The following is an 18,024-nucleotide window of genomic DNA, read 5'->3' as shown; positions in this document are numbered from 1 at the left end:
ACCCCACCCATTGGCAGAGAGGCTGCCTAAAATCATAAGGTTACAGACATCCCAAAACACACCACCGGACGCAGTCCTGCCCACCAGAAAGACAAGATACAGCCCCACCCACCAGAACACAGGCACCAGTCCCCTCCACCAGAAGCCTACACAAGCCACTGAACCAACCTTATCCACTGGGGGCAGACACCAGAAACGACAGGAACTATGAATGTACAGCCTGCGAAAAGGAGTCCCCAAGCACAGTAAGTTAAGCAAAATGGGAAGCCAGAGAAATGTGCAGCAGATGAAGAAGGTAAAAACCCACCAGACCAAACAAATAAACAAGAAATCGGCAGTCTACCTGGAAAAGAATTCAGAGTAATGATAGAAAAGATGATCCAAAATCTTGGAAACAGAATGGAGAAATTGCAAGAAACGTTTAACAAGGACCTAGAAGAAATAAAGAGCAAACAAACAATGATGAACAACACAATAAAGGAAATTTAAAATTCTCTAGACTGAATCAATAGCAGAATAACTGAGGCAGAAGAACGGATAAGTGACCTGGAAGATAAAATAGTGGAAATAACTACAGCAGAGCAGAATAAAGAAAAAAGAATGAAAAGAATTGAGGACAATCTCAGAGACCTCTGGGACAACATTAAACGCACCAACATTCAAATTATAGGGGTCCCAGAAGAAGAAGAGAAAAAGAAAGGGACTGAGAAAATATTTGAAGAGATTATAGTAGAAAACTTCCCTAACATGGGAAAGGAAGTAGTCAATCAACTCCAGAAAGTGCCAAGAGTTCCATACAGGATAAATCCGAGGAGAAACGTGCCAAGACATATATTAATCAAACTATCAAAAATTAAATACAAAGAAAAAAATACTAAAAGCAGCAAGGGAAAAGCAACAAATAACATACAAGGGAATCCCCATAAGGTTAACAGCTGATCTTTCAGCAGAAACTCTGCAAGCCAGAAGGGAGTGGCAGGACATATTTAAAGTGATGAAGGAGAAAAACCTACAACCAAGATTACTCTACCCAGCAAGGATCTCATTCAGATTTGATGGAGAAATTAAAACATTTACAGACAAGCAAAACCTAAGAGAATTCAGCACCACCAAACCAGATTTACAAAAAAATGTTAAAGAAACTTCTCTAGGCAGGAAACACAAGAGAAGGAAAAGACCTAGAAAAACAAATACAAAACAATTAAGAAAATGGGAATAGGAACATACATATCAATAATTACCTTAAATGTAAATGGACTAAATGCTCAAACCAAAAGACATAGACTGGCTGAATGGATACAAAAACAAAACCCGTATATATGCTGTCTACAAGAGACCCACTTCAGACCTAGAGACATATACAGACTGAAAGTAAGGGAATGGAAAAAGATATTCCATGCAAATGGAAATCAAAATGAAGCTGGAGTAGCAATTCTCATATTAGACAAAATAGACTTTAAAATAAAGACCATTACAAGAGACAAAGAAGGGCACTACATAATGACCAAAGGATCAATCCAAGAAGAAGATATTATAATTATAAATATTTATGCACCCAACATAGGAGCACCACAATACATAAGGCAAATGCTAACAGCCATAAAAGGGGAAATGGACAGTAACACAATCATAGTAGGGGACTTTAACACCCCACTTTCACCAACGGACAGATCATCCAAAATGAAAATAAATAAGGAAACACAAGCTTTAAATGACACATTAAACAAGATGGACTTAATTGATATTTATAGGACATTCCATCCAAAAACAACAGAATACACTTTCTTCTCAAGTGCTCATGGAACATTCTCCAGGATAGATCATATCTTGGGTCACAAATCAAGCCTAGGTAAATTCAAGAAAATTGAAATCGTATCAAGTATCTTTTCCAACCACAATGCTATGAGACTAGATATCAGTTACAGGAAAAAACTGTAAAAGATACAAACTCATGGAGACTAAACAATACACTACTTAATAACCAAGAGATCACTGAAGAAATCAAAGAGGAAATCAAAAAATACCTAGAAACAAATGACAATGAAAACACAATGACCCAAAACCTATGGGATGCAGCAAAAGCAGTTCTAAAAGGGAAGTTTACAGCAATACAATCCTACCTCAAGAAACAAACATCTCATATAAACAACCTAACCTTACACTTACAGCAATTAGAGAAAGAAGAACAAAAAAAACCTCAAAGTCAGCAGGAGGAAAGAAATCATAAAAATCAGATCAGAAATAAATGAAAAAGAAATGAAGGAAACAATAGCAAAGATCAATAAAACTAAAAGCTGGTTCTTTGAGAAGATACACAAAATTGATAAACCACTAGCCAGACTCATCAAGAAAAAAAAAAGAGAAGACACAAATAGATTCAACAGAATTAGAAATGAAAAAGTAGAAGTAACAACTGACACTGCAGAAATACAAAGGATCTTGAGAGATTACAAGCAACTATATGCCAATAAAATGGACAACCTGGAAGAAATGGACAAATTCTTAGAAAAGCACAACCTTCCAAGACTGAACCTGGAAGAAATAGAAAATATAAACAGACCAATCACAAGCACTGAAATGGAAACTGATTAAAAATCTTCCAACAAACAAAAGGCCAGGACCAGATGGCTTCACAGGCAAATTCTATCACACATTTAGAAAATAGCTAACACTTATCCTTCTGAAACTCTTAAAAATATAGCAGAAGGAGGAACACTCCCAAACTCGTTCTATGAGGCCACCATCACCCTGATACCAAAACCACTACAGACCAATATCACTGATGAACACAGATGCAAAAATCCTCAACAAAATACTAGCAAACAGAATCCAACAGCACATTAAAAAGATCATACACCATGATCAAGTGGAGTTTATCCTAGGAATGCAAGCATTCTTCAATATACGTTAATCAATCAATGTGATACACCATATTAACAAACTGAAAGATAAAAGCCATATGATAATCTCAATAGATGCAGAAAAAGCTTTTGACAAAATTCAACACCCATTTATGATAAAAACTCTCCAGAAACTAGGCACATAGAGTACTTACCTCAACATAATAAAGGCCATATATGACAGACCCACAGCCAGCAAGGTTCTCAATGGTGAAAAACTGAAACCATTTCCTGTAAAATCAGGAACAAGACAAGGATGTCCAGTCTCACCCCTGTTATTCAACATAGTTTTGGAGGTTTTAGCCACAGCAATCAGAGAAGAAAAAGAAATAAAAGGAGTCCAAATCAGAAGAGAAGTAAAGCTGTCACTGTTTGCATGTGACATGATACTATACATAGAGAACCCTAAAGATGCTACTAGAAAACTACTAGAGCTAATCAATGAATTTGGTAAAGTTGCAGGATACAAAATCAATGCACAGAAATCTCTTACATTCCTATACACTAATCATGAAAAATCTGAAAGAGAAATTAAGGAAACACTCCCATTTACCATTGCAAGAAAAAGAACAAAATACCTAGGAATAACCCTCCATAAGGAGAAAAAAGACCTGTATGCAGAAATCTATAAAACACTGATGAAAGAAATTAAAGATGATACAAATAGATGGAGATATATACCATGTTCTTGGATTAGAAGAATCAACATTGTGAAAATGACTATACTACCCAAGGCAATCTACAGATTCAAAGCAATCCCTATCAAATTACCAATGGCATTTTTTACAGAACTAGAACAAAAAATTTCACAATTTGTATGGAAACACAAAAGACCCTGAATAGCCAAAGAAATCTTGAGAGAGAAAAACGGAGCAGGAGAAAACAGGCTCCCTGACTTCAGACTATACTACAAAGCTACAGTAATCAAGCAGTATGGTACTGGCACAAAAACAGAAATATAGATCAATGGAACAGGATAGAAAGCCCAGAGATAAACCCACCCACATATGGTCACCTTATCTTTGATAAAGGAGGCAAGAATATACAATGGAGAAAAGACAGCCTCTTCAATAAGTGGTGCTGGGAAAACTGGACAGCTACATGTAAAAGAATGAAATTGGAACACTCCCTAACACCATACACAAAAATAAACTCAAAATGGATTAAAGACCTAAATGTAAGGCCAGACACATAAAACTCTTAGAGAAAAACACAGGAAGAACACTCTTTGACATAAATCACAGCAAGATCCTTTTTGACCCAGCTCTTAGAGAAATGAAAATAAAAACAAAAATAAACAAATGGGACTTAATGAAACTTAAAAGCTTTTGCAGAGCAAAGGAAACCAAAAAGAAGACGAAAAGACAACCCTCAGAATGGGAGAAAATATCTGCAAATGAAGCAACTGACAAAGGATTAACCTCCAAAATATACAAGCAGCTCATGAAGCTCAATATCAAAAAAAAACAGAAACAACCCAGTCCACAGATGGGGAGAAAATCTAAATAGACTTTTCTCCAAAGTAAACATACAGATTGTCAACAAACACATGAAAGGATGCTCAACATCACTAATCATTAGAGAAATGCAAATCAAAACTACAGTAAGGTAACACCTCACACCAGTCAGAACGGCCATCATCAAAAAATCTGCAAACAATAAATGCTGGAGAGGGTATGGAGAAAAGGGAACCCTCTTGCACTGTTGGTGGGAATGTAAATTGATACAGCCACTATGGAGAACAGTATGGAGGTTCCTTAAAATACTAAAAATAGAACTACCATATGCCCCAGCAATCCCACTACTGGGCATACACCTTGAGAAAACCATAATTCAAAAAGAGACATGTACCACAATGTTCACTGAAGCACTATTTACAATAACCAGGACATGGAAGCAACCTAAGTGTCCATCAACAGATGAGTGGATAAAGAAGATATGGCACATATATACAATGGAATATTACTCAGCCATAAAAAGAAACGAAATTGAGTTATTTGTAGTGAGGTAGATGGACTCTGTCTGTCATACAGAGTGAAGTAAGTCAGAAAGAGAAAAACAAATACCGTATGTTAACACATATATATGGAATCTAAAAAAAACAAACAAACGTTTCGCTGAACCTAGGGGCAAGACTGGAAGAGAGATGCAGACATAGAGAATGGATTTGAGGACATGGGGGTGGGGGAGGGTAAGCTGGGATGAAGTGAGAGAATGGCACTGACATATATACACTAACAAATGTAAAATAGATAGCAGTGGGAAGCAGCTGCATCACATGGGGAGATCAGATGGGTGCTTTGTGACCACCTAGAGGGGTGGGATAGGGAGGATGGGAGGGAGACACAAGAGGGAGGGATATGGGGATATATGTATATGTATAGCTGATTCACTTTGTTATACAGCAGAAACTAACACAACACTGTAAAGCAATTGTACTCCAGTAAAGATATTAAAAAAAAACCTAAAGAAAAAAATAAAAATAATTTTTTAAATAAAAATAGGATGAAAAGTAGAGGAATATTTAAATAGCAGCAGAAGAAAATTGAGGGGTGAGGAAGGGGAAAGAGAGGGCAAACATTCAGTATTGTTTATCAGAGGCGATAATGGCTGAAAAAAGTTTTTGAAATTCTTTAATCTAGATTTCCCACTTTGTTATATGACCAAGCTTTTTCTACACCAGAAATAAGATTCTAAAAGAGATTTTTAACCTCAGTTTCAGAATTATAAACTAACCAAAGTCACTTTTGGATACAAAGACCTAAGCATAAAATAGCAACTCATGCCATTAAATCCTGTGATGTCTCTTTATAAAAGGTGTCAATCTCAGAAAGTTAAAATTTACAAATCATACAAGAAATTTTCATTTATTAACACTAAATATAAGAGTTTAAAAAATAGCTCTAGGGCTTCCCTGGTGGTGCAGTGGTTGAGAATCTGCCTGCCAATGCAGGGGACACGGGTTCGAGCCCTGGTCTGGGAAGATCCCACATGCCACGGAGCAACTAGGCCCGTGAGCCACAACTACTGAGCCTGCGCGTCTGGAGCTTGTGCTCCGCAACAAGAGAGGCTGCGACAGTGAGTGGCCCCCGATCGCCACAACTAGAGAAAGCCCTCGCACAGAAACGAAGACCCAACACAGCCATAAATAAATAAATGAATGAATGAATGAATGAATAAATAATAAATAAATAAAATAAAATAAAATAAAATAAAATAAAAATAGCTCTAAGTGAAAAGTCTTCATTTTCTACCTCAATTTTCTCAACTCCCTTTTTCCACGTCTTCTTTAGGTATTGATCATGCATGACAGTACTCATGTCTATCACATCTTTTCAAAAGTATTCTTAAAAAAAAAGAAAGTATTCTTTTTCACTTATGCCCCATTAAGACTTTACATAAATTCCTTAAACTCAAATAAGAAGCAGCAGTGGCTCCCAGTGGCCAATTTATGACAGGTATCTTTTCCTATCATAGTTCTTATATTTTCACATATGATTTCTAAAATTACAAAAACCTCATAGAAGTTACAGAATTAGTAAAAATAAATTAACAAAAGGAGGTTTAATTAACTTTAATCCTGTACTCTTCCACTTGACAGCAATCAGAATATTACAATGCATGCTTTTCAGGCAACTAAGAGATCCTTTAAAGCATAAAATACATTACTTAACATTATGTGCTTTTGCATCTTCAATGTCTCTGGGATCACTTACTGACTCAACCGAATAGTCAATATTATAACAAATAGTCACGTAGCAAAGCATTATCACATAACAAAGCACTGTCATCTGCCTATTTGATCAAATTAGGATTGTTAAAACCTGAACTAATTCCCCTAGAACATTTCACCTCAAGTATGTAACTGAGACAGAGGTGACATCCTAGATTTTTCACCATTATATGTATGTGGCAGACAGAAATCTAAAGACATCACCCCAAATCTTCTGTCCCCTGGTTTGATTGATTGGTAATTCAATCAAACTCTAATCCAGGTATTGCTGTGAAGGGACTTTACAGACAGAATTAGGTTATTTATCAGCTGATCTTAAAGAATTACCCTGGATTATTCCAGTGAGTCCAAAGTAATCAAATGAGCTCTTAACAGCAGCAGATGGCAGAAAAGTCAAATCAGAGATACAACAGAAGAGAGAGATCAGAGAGATTCAAATCATAGAAAAGGACTTGATCTGCCATTGCTGTCTTTGAAGACAGAAGGGGAACCATAAGCCAAGGAATGAGGGCAGCCTCTAGAAGCTGAAAACAACCTACAGGTGACAGCCAGCAAAGAAACAGAGACCTCATTCCTACAACGACATGGAACTGAATTTGGCCAACGACCTGGATGCAGATTCATTCACAGAGCTTCCAGAAAAGAACAGAGCCCTGCTAACACCTGACCTCTAAAGCAAAGAACCAAGCTGTGCCCAGACATCTGACCTTTAGAAACTATGATGTAATAAATGTGTGTTGTTTTAAGCCACTAAGTTTGTGGTAATTTGCTATGGCAACAATTTAAAACTAATACAGATTTTGGTACCAAAAGGGGTGCTGCCGTAACAAATACCTAAAAGTGTGGAAATGACTTTCGAATAGGGCAGTGGGTGGAGGCTGGAAGAAACTTGAGGAACATAATAGAAATAGCCTTAACAAACCAGTAGCAGAAATCTAGACTTTAAGAACACTGCCATGATGACTCAGACTGCTTGAAGAAATCAAGATTTGGAGGATAAAAAGATCTAACTTGTCATTGGATATTACTTTTGTTACCATCTTGCCTTTAAACAGGAGTGTTTAGCACATTTCGTTTTATGTAATTGTCCATTTGGTTCATTTAAACCTACTGTCTTGCTATTGTTTCTTTTGTTCCGTCTGTTTTTGCTGTTGTTCCTCCTTTCCTTCTTTCCTGCCTTCCTTTATGTCTAAGCCACCACCATCTCTCACGTGGACTACTGCAGTAGCCAACTGTATGGTCTCCTTGCTTTCACTCTGTTCCTTATTTCAAAGTCTATTCACATCACAGGACCAGCCTCATCCTATTTTTTTCCACCTTTTCTGGGTAAAGACTGACTGTTATGATGACCTACAAAGCCTTGTTGCATCAGCCCACATTACCTCTCTGACCTCATCTCCTATTATTCGCCCCCTCACTCACTCCATTTCACAGTAACTTCTTTATACTTGTTTGAACACCCCAGACACAAACCCACCTCAGTACCTTTGTACTTGCTATCTCCTCTGTTTAGAAAACTTGCCCTAAATGTTTTTAAGCAAATGTTACTTTTCCTATAACTATTTGTAGTAAGCAGAATAATGCTTCCCCTCACCCCAAGATGTCCATGTCCCTATCCCTGGAACCTGGGAGTGTTACATTACATGGCAAAGGAGAATTAACGTTGCAGATGTTAAGATTGCTAATCAGCTGACCTTAAAATAGGGAGATTATCCTGGATTATCCAGAAGGGCTCCAAGTATTCACAAGAGTCCTTAAAAGAGAGAGAGGGAGACTTGACTGCAGAAGAATGGTCAGAGATACAATGTTGCTGGCTTTAAAGATGGAGGAAGGGGACCACAAACAAATGTGGGCAGCCTCTAGAAGATGGAAAAGGCAGAAAACAGATTCTTCCCTAGAGCCTCCATAAATTAAGATAGCCTACCAATGCCCTGATTTTAGCCCACTGAGACCCATTTCAGATTTCTCACCTCCAGAACTGTAAAACAGTACACTGAACTGTTTAAGCCACTTTTAAATTTGTGGTAATATGTTATGGCAGCAAAAGAAAACTAATACACTACCTTACTTAATATAAGCCCTCACTCCCTACTTCCCTTTGCTGTTTAATTTTCCTCCATAAAAGACATTACCTTCTAACAAACTATTTTACTTATAAATGTGAATTCTATAAATAAATGTAAGCTCCATAAAGGCAAAGATTATCTATTTTGTTCAGTTTCCCAAGGCCTGATACTTGGTTACGTGCTCAAATATTTACTGAATGAACATTTGATAGATTATAAATATATAAATATGTTAGAAGAGCTGTGCTTATGATGATGCTAACCGTGATTAAAAAACCATTAATCTTAAAGAAAAATGAGATATAATCAGTGGCTGTTTGTAGTCAATGACATTTAGATTTATAGCTACACACTAATATCTCTCAAAACATCTTTATTATTCAGGCTCTGAATTCTTCTTCTTCTCAATTGCAACTACTTTTTTTAAAATTACAGTTTTTAACAATTCAGGAGACACTATTAAATACATAATTTTTAAAATTTTTAATATTTTTCAGTAAAATATCACATCTTATCTATAAGTTCAGAAAAGAATAATATACAAATAAATATTTCCTTGCTGAAGGAAGTTATTGACATTTGAGAAAGTCTCCAAGTTTGAAATACAAAAGACAAAATTTTGGCAATGACCAACAAAGGTCTTATATTATCTTCATTCAAAGAGTAAAGAATAGTCATTGGTGTTAAAAGGCATTGCTTACCTGTTCCAGGAGTAGTTGTCATAACTCCGACAAGAGGACCCTGCATTACTGAAATGTTTGCCTACGTGAAAACAGAAGAAAGTGTTAAAGTAAAAATGCAAAGTTCTAACCATAACACAATAAGTGTTGAAAAACTACATTCAACAGACAACTGAATGTCTACCAGGTATTGGAAATGCCTATTAGTTCACAATTGAAGAGTACTAAGTTGTTTTCTTTTTTTAAGCTGAACAGTATTAATCTAAAATGCCAGACTTATTAGCATATTATATGTTTAATATAAGAAAACTTGCATTAGGTAAAAAGACATTATTTTTAGTAGACAGTAACACTGCTATTTGTTTTTAGTTCCTAAGATACAGTATTTGAAATGACAGAGATAATGGTGATTCCTCAAATCATCAAGTTCACATTGAAAAATAGAAAGATGGCAAAACTATATTTCTAAATTGACATTTACAAACCATGAAATACTATAGATTCAAATCAGTCTACACAGTAAAAGACAGCATATCTCTGCCTTTACTAGTAGGAAGTAACAAAGACTAATTCCTTTAAATGTGAGAAAATTAGAGATTAAAGTAGTTAAAAGTCCTTCTATAAACAAAAACAGAAATATCTAATCCAGAATGAGAAACAGACTCTTTCTCTAGAAGTAACCATATAGAGAAAAAAATTTTTTAACAGATTCTGACTAAACTAAGAAAATCTAAAGTCTGGCTATTATCCAGTAACCAGACCAAATGCTGAGAGATTGTTAGGTGGGATACAAAATGCATTGTTCAATTCTTAACGATAACTTCTTTCCTGATTAGAGAGAGGTTGACCGAAGTGTCTGGCGGCAAAACTAATTTGGACTTTAATAATATTCTTACCAACTTTCAAATCAAAAACTTTCTCTACAAATTATGACCCACAAGATTTTTAAACATTTTGAACATAGCAATAACTATGAACTACCTATCTTTTCATATATTGAGAGAAGTAATGAAAACTGGCATAAACTTACAAGCCAGAGATCCTCATATCAAACTAAACAGCAGATTTATCTATCAACCTTTAGAAAAATACTCCAGACCAGAATATTCTGGACATATTTAAGTTTATAACATCACTGTACACATATAACACAAGCCACACAAGCAGTTGTTAATTTTATAGTATGCATGTATATCTCAATTCAGTATAGGACTAGCCACATTTCAAGTGTCAACAGCCACACTTGGCTAGTAGCTACTACACTCGACAGGAGGGCACGTGTAGAAGTGTTGGAAAAAGAAAGTAATCTGTTTAACACAATGAATTAATTTTGCCTTGCTTGACAAACAGGCCTAGTATGCCATGCATATCAAGCCTATAATCAAAATTTACTGAAAGATATTTCTACTTTTCTTAAACTTGCCAACAAATATTCTATATTTGATTTAGGGAAAGGCCATAAAATATTTCTCCAAATCAAACAGCAGAAATGTTGTTATACAAAGAACTTACCAGTTTAGCTGATACACTTTGTTTACATATCCTTCTAGGCATAATAGTAATAGGAGAGAAAACTTTTGACTATAAAAGCTACTAAACTTCCTACTTAAAAGAAATATCCACACTACCTTTCAACTGACAATCAAGAGTAATCACAGCAGTATGTATTAGCAGAATATTGCTCTTGTAAACACTGGCTCTAGATTCAAGATTGCTAGGTTTAAAATCTGGCTCTGCTGGACTAGCTGCCTTACCCTTGACAAATTACTTAGGCTTTCGGTGTCCTAGTTTCCTCAATGATAAAATAAAGCTCATAAGAGCTACCTCACAGATTCATTGTGAGGATTAAATGAAACAATACATGAGAAGTTATAAGATCAGGCCATGTGCACTGTAGGTACTTCATAAGTATTACATACTTTTTTGTGCTATCAGTACCATTAAAACAGAGAATCTCTACCTTGTATAATCTGACTGAAAATAACACCATCAGAACACCTACATCTACACCAACCGAAATTTAACATCACCATCAGAACATCAACACCAGGAATACACTAAACCATCAGCTCATAAACATGCAGGAGGAAGTGTTTTCAGTAAAATAAGTAAACAGTGAACACAGCTCTAAAAGGATATTGGTCTTATATTAATAAAACCATCCCTAAAATAAAGACCTCAAATCATTACAAGGTGCCTTAGATCTGATAAACCCTGAATCTTCACTTGTTCTTTCACAAAATTATGTATAAATATTGAACTTTTTAAACAATGAACAATTTAAATGGTAATCATTTCTATATGGTTTTTTTTTGGTTTGTTTTTTGGTTTTTTGTGTTTTTTTGGCAGCATGCAGGCCTCTCACTGTTGTGGCCTCTCCTGTTGCGGAGCACAGGCTCCGGACGCGCAGGCTCAGCGGCCATGGCTCACGGGCCTAGCCGCTCCGCGGCATGTGGGATCTTCCCAGACCGGGGCAAGAACCCATGTCCCCTGCATCGGCAGGCGGAATCTCAACCACTGCGCCACCAGGGAAGCCCCATTTCTACATGTTTATTAAGGATGTTGGGGGCATGGACAGGTGAATAGGCACACCTTTAAAAACCACAGAATTATCTATACGAGAAAATTATCTAAGTTCTATTACATTTTTAAGTACATTTCATGATAAACACAATTTAATTAGACTCTAGGATAACTGTCCCTAATGCTTATTCTGTGCAATAGAGTTACACTAAAACAGACCTCAGGCAAACACTTCAAATTACTGACCCTCCCTGTATAACCACATAAAAACATGAAATAAGGATATGTATGGTCCTGAATGAGGATATGTGTATCACCTGTCTTCTTGAAGTTAAAGGTGTTGATCCAAGTCCTGGGCTGGAAATGTCATCATATATACTTCTAACTGGTGGAGCTCCACTTTTATCTTTATGAGCTGGTACAACTGGCTGTGGTGGTGACCCACCTAACAATGTACAAAAAATATAAACAGGTGAGAAAATAAAGAAATCCTCCAACTTTCTGGTAAGATCTTTTAAATTAATATTTTTAAAATAATGACTTAAATTCCTGTTTCCCAGCACTTCTCAAATCTTAATACACAGAAGAATCACCTGGGCATCTTGTTAAAATTCAGGTTATGTCTCAGATCATGTGAGATGGAGTCTGAGACTATGAATTCTAACAAGCTCCCAGTGACGCCAATGTTGGTGATCCATAGACTGCACTTTGAATAAAAGGTTCCAGAATAAGTAAACAGAGATTTTAGCTTTTAGTAAACACATGCAACTTTGTTTTCTCTACAAGATGCTTAACATTTCAATACAAAATTTGATCCTATTTCTCACTTGAATAGCTCCAGTTTGTATATACTTGAATATGATCTTCTAATGTGGAATTTGACTGTCAAATTCCTATTCATGTTTCTCACAGTAGAAATATATTTAAGTACATAATAAACATACAGGAAAAGGACCAACTTTGGGGGATACAAAGGGATCTTTGTTAAGTCAGAGAATCAACAATGCCAAGTAGCGAAGCAGTCCAGGCCCTCTGCAAGACTAATGTCTGAGCCTAGACAGTACAGCATAAGGTATTTAGATTACAGCACAGGCTATAGAAGAAGACTGACCTGGGCTTTAACCTCCTGCTGTCACTAGCCAGTGAGCTTCAGCAAGTTCTGTACTGCATTTAGCCTCAGTTTCCTCTTTTGGAGGATACTACTAACTACCCTTTAAGACTGATAAAAGAATGAAAATAACATATAAAATGCTTAGCATACTGCCTGACTCATAAACATTCAATATATGGTAGCTACGGTAATAAAATAATACACTTGAAATATGTAAAAAACAAAAATCTGTCCAGAATAACATTCTTAAGTGAATCACTTCAAATATAATTTATAATTCTCCCTGATCAATCCTAAAAAAAAAAAAGTGATAATAAACCACTTTAACCAAAATAATACCTTAAGGACAATTAAAGTAAGAAGAATGTTCATTTAAACATCTATTAAAAGGATATTAGCTCACATTTGGAATTCAACCATTTTTGTAGCTCTCACTACTCACAGTCAAAACTTCCAAGTTAGCTTTTCCAATATTTGTTTGCTAAAAGAGTCCTGTAAAAGATATGTTTTATTTACATAACATTTTGTGCTGCAACTGCAAATCTAGTTTGTGGAGTAAGTCCTTTCACTAAACACACTATAAGTGAGACTCTTAATTCACTATGACTAGAAGTAGAATTCATATCTACAGATTTTCAAATTACACTTCTTTTGACTATTTGCTATTATTATATTTAAGATGAATTATTTAAGTTGAATTCAGCTGAAGTTAAACGACCATATTCCCCTCCCCCCACCCACACACACTTTAACATCTCTGAAACAGGGATAATTTACAAAAATTGGCAAATGGTGTTGTATCATATTTAGTGTTTTTCTTTCTTAGTGGTACTTAAAATAATGGTGAGTTTGGGCTTCCCTGGTGGCGCAGTGTTTGAGAGACCGCCTGCTGATGCAGGGGACACGGGTTCTTGCCCCAGTCCGGGAAGATCCCACATGCCGCGGAGCAGCTGGGCCCATGAGCCATGGCCGCTGAGCCTGCGCGTCCGGAGCCTGTGCTCCGCAACAGGAGAGGCCACAACAGTGAGAGGCCCGCGTACCACCAAAAAAATAAATAAATAATAATGGTGAGTTTTACAATCAATGGCATCTTAGATTGAATAAAATGTAGTATACATATTTTTATTGAGTGGTTCTTGGAATTATAGTAACATATTGCTTACACCTCTATTCCAATAATCTTAAAATAAAAAATAGAGACACTGCTTAATTTTTTTAAATAAATGTGGTTTGAGGGTGAACGCTGCACCACTACCCTTTTAAAAATTCTTGTACATGTATTGATAGTACTATAAAACTATTTTAAGCAATTTACCTACCTGCAAGTAAAGGTGATCTCATTTCCATTACTCCTACTGAAGGGCCACTAATTGATCGAGGTTGTGGAGTCACTGGAGCTGGCAAATCCCCCATTAAAAATCCAGGTAGGAACTGGGCATTAACCCCTGGCTTTGGAGACGTGGGTGAACCCAGCATCATTGGTTCAGATCCTAAATGAATCAGAAAATAAAAAAATACAAAGAAAGGACTTTAATGTAACAATATCTAACAAAAAGATGCAAGAATGCAGCATAAACAATTTTGAGAATTTAATCAAAACTGTTAAGTATTACAGAACCATAGTTACTTTTATTATTTTAAAAACCAATAAAAATTATTTCTAGAAAAATGTGAAACGTTTTGTATTAACCAAATAATATTTGACAGCTGTTTTTGTTTACATTACTTCACAGATTTAAGAATCAACACCTACTTTTAAATTTTAAAATTTTAGCTTATTATCTAAAAAAAAGAAAACCCTAATACATAAAGAATAACTTCTTTCCATTTCTGGATCGGCTTCTACTATGTAACAACCGAAAACAAGAACAAGGTGCACTAGCTACACAAAGTCTAAGCAAATCAAACACAATAGGTTTAGCGTGCTGTATGTCCCGTTTTTCTTTCCCCATATACAACTGTCAGTCATTTTTGTAATAAAAGTGTAATCACGCACACATTAAAGCACATATGAAATAATGTGATGATTAGCATACCAATTAAGAATGATATTGAAAAGATTTGGAAAGGTTATGTTTTGGGTCATTTTTAAAACCATTCATTTTAAAGTTAGGAAAACCAATAAAAGTCTCCCCAACATAAAACCAACTTAAGAACTGATACTTCACAATCATCAATTCAAAATTTTTTTTCACAATTTATAGGGTAAGTATTATTATTATTCCAACTATGAAAATAAGGAAGCTATAACTTCCTCTAATTTCAGAACAAAATAGCCCAGTAAGGAAAACACGGGCTCTGGAGTCAAGAGACCTCGGTTCCAGTCTCAGCAAAATGGACATAACTGTAGTACCCACCCACAGAGCTTTGATTAGACTTACAGCAAGTAAAGCACTTATCTCAAGTGCCTAATATACAGTAAGTATTCACCAAATATTATTTATTATTATTCTAATAGTATCTTACAATAGCCAAACCTGAGGGACTGATGTGTACATGTAGAATTTGCAATTTCTGCTTATGAAAATTTAATTTTTCAACTATATGACAAGCCTGAATGTGATTCATGGTACTCAGAAAGGTCAAACATTTGGTATGTTATTTATATTACCTTTATTAACTATTGCTTAACTTCTAAACAGCCTCAAAAATGTGTTTCTTGCTATCCAAATGCTGTCAATTATTTACTCTTCCTCTTATTTCTAATCATAGTAGACCTAGATATTAACAATGCAAACACATAAAAAAGGAAAAAGGAAAAGAAATTCAGGAAAAGAATAAAGCAAATACTGAAATAAGGCGTGAAGAGCTATATTACATTGTAATTACTTCGAAGTTCTAGTTATGATGTTACCACAGTACTATTACATATTTCCAAAGAACATACCACTAAAATCAAACCAAAAGTCTAAACAAAAGCATATTATGACCATATATTTATAAACCCATAGTAATAAATGTATTACAAAGCTTTAGGTACCACCAACTACCTTCACTCTCCCAGCCCCAAAAGAAAAAAAAATACATATAAGGCAAGTATAGTAATAATAAAGTCAAGAAAATTTCTGACACATCCGAATGTATATTGTGATACAGTAGAAAGCAGCAGAGTGAGGAGGGCACAAAGGGCTCTTAACTCAACTGTCACTTACCACCCAACGCTTTCACTTAGAGAGCTATACCAATGGATCTGGCAAGTCTTAAATTCCACTTCAGTCCTGTACTCCTAACATGTTAAGTACGGTGTCTTACTCAGCTAGCATTGTTTGTTGAAGTAACCATTAGTTTTACTGTACCATTAGGTGCTGGGAAAATGTTTATTCCTCGTCTGGAATATCTGCAATATGTGGACTTGAACAATTAATACAACTAATGTCAGATTTCTGACCAGAGGCTTATTCATATTTGTAACCCAAAAAAACATACACTCCAAAATGTTTTTGTTGAGTAGAAAACTTTTTAACTGGAAATGAAAAGTTTTTTGACCTCTAAAATAATACAAGACATAATACTTAGACCAACTTTAAATGTAGCTGAGTATCTGTTGATATTATGCATTTAGTTTTTTTATAACTAATGCTAAAACAAGTTACTCTATTCTCAAACTTATTTTGCACAAAACATGGCAAGCATTATATATCCTTCAACTCTAATAAAACTCATTCTACAGATACATATCCTGCTTGCTCTCCTTTCAAACTCATAAAGTTGTAAGCGAACTTTCAAATACACCTCTATGACAGTAGACGATTTATTTTCTGTTCTAAGATATTCAACGGTTCTCACAAATCCCAAAACTCAGCAGACACACACACACAAAAATCGACATCCTGCTAACTTGGCAAGATTTTCTGAAGACAACACATCTCAGCAATGCCCCCCCCATTAAATAATGGTAATGAATTTTTTTTTTAAAAAATCATGACGTGACCGATTAGAGGAAAAGACCTCCTACAACACTTAGTCATTTTCCCAAGATAAAGGCGGGGGGAATCGAGCGAACTCCTGGCTTCCTATTAAGGCTAATATCTCAATGGCTGCATCACCTGGTTAATTAAATGTCGCACGATTCAAGCTTCCCTTAAAAACAGATTTCTTCTGTAAAGCCCGGGAGAAGGAAGGAATCAAACAGGAACTAGAAGCCTAGGTGACCAAACAGAGGTGAAAGGTAACCACACTCCAGGGCACTGCCCAGCCAGGTGTTCACAGGTGAGTTCCTTCCCACCAACGCTTCCCCGGATCCCGGAACCTAGCATCACGTCTCCCGCGCTGGCGGAGTCCCAGGTATGGATAGGTCTGGCTCCGGCGTATGGGGGCACAAAACAGCTTAGTCACCACAAGACCGCCGTTTCTTCGCCCTCCTCGGGGCCCGAATTTTCCCGGAGCCGCCTTGGTAGCGGCTGGGTATAGACTCCTCGAGTAGAGGGCGGACTAAGAAGTTGGGTGCGAGCCAGAGGCTGCCCCTCTGCGGCTGAAATTAGCAGACGAGAGCCCTATGACTACTGCGTTTCAGGCTTGCCCGCTTCCAAGATTACAGTGTGCACTGCAGTGCTAGGGAGGAAAAGCAGTTTTTTACTCACCTAACGTGGGAACCTGGGGTTCCACAGCAAACGCTGCCATCGCAGCAGCGGCGACACTCGGCCCTGCACCTCCCCGATTTTCAAAAATGGCGGAAATTCTCCCCACGGATAGGGGCGCGCTACCTTATGGGGTTGCGTAACTTCCGGACATGCGCTATACCTAAGTTCTGGCGCCGGAGCCGCCATTTTGGAATAGGAAAACAGTCTTTTCGAAGAGGCAACATCTCCGAGAGGGTTTTTACTGGTAGGGTGATGAAACAATGTGGAAACTGCGGTTCTGGGAATTCTTCTGCTCACCTTGTGAGCCTCCTGATTTTTTGGTGCTTGAGTTTTATAGAAGCACAAGTTATTTTACTCACGATTTCATAATAGTGTGAGTTTACCCAGTGCTCTGTCATCCGTCAGTTTTTCCAAGTACCACCTGGAAAAGT

At 36.5% G+C, this 18,024-nt stretch overlaps 1 protein-coding gene across 1 annotated transcript in view; it reads right to left on the bottom strand.

The window, feature by feature from the left end:
- NUP35 (nucleoporin 35) overlaps positions 1–17,681 on the bottom strand; it is a 37,854-nt gene extending 20,173 nt beyond the window's left edge. Inside the window, exons 1-4 of the mRNA XM_081241607.1 lie at positions 17,594–17,681; positions 14,333–14,503; positions 12,220–12,347; positions 9,401–9,461 (exon numbers count right to left, since the gene is read on the bottom strand). Coding sequence (XP_081097733.1) covers positions 9,401–9,461; positions 12,220–12,347; positions 14,333–14,503; positions 17,594–17,633 — 400 coding nt within the window. The 5' untranslated portion in view covers positions 17,634–17,681. The remainder of the gene's footprint in view (positions 1–9,400; positions 9,462–12,219; positions 12,348–14,332; positions 14,504–17,593) is intronic.
- Between the last annotated feature and the right edge of the window lie 343 nt (positions 17,682–18,024).

This window comes from Mesoplodon bidens, assembly GCF_964165515.1.
Source record: "Mesoplodon bidens genome assembly, chromosome: 8".
In the NCBI taxonomy this organism is placed as follows: Eukaryota; Metazoa; Chordata; class Mammalia; order Artiodactyla; family Ziphiidae; genus Mesoplodon; species Mesoplodon bidens.
The sequence above is the reverse complement of the archived record's forward strand: the minus strand, read 5'-3'. Positions and strand labels throughout refer to the sequence as shown.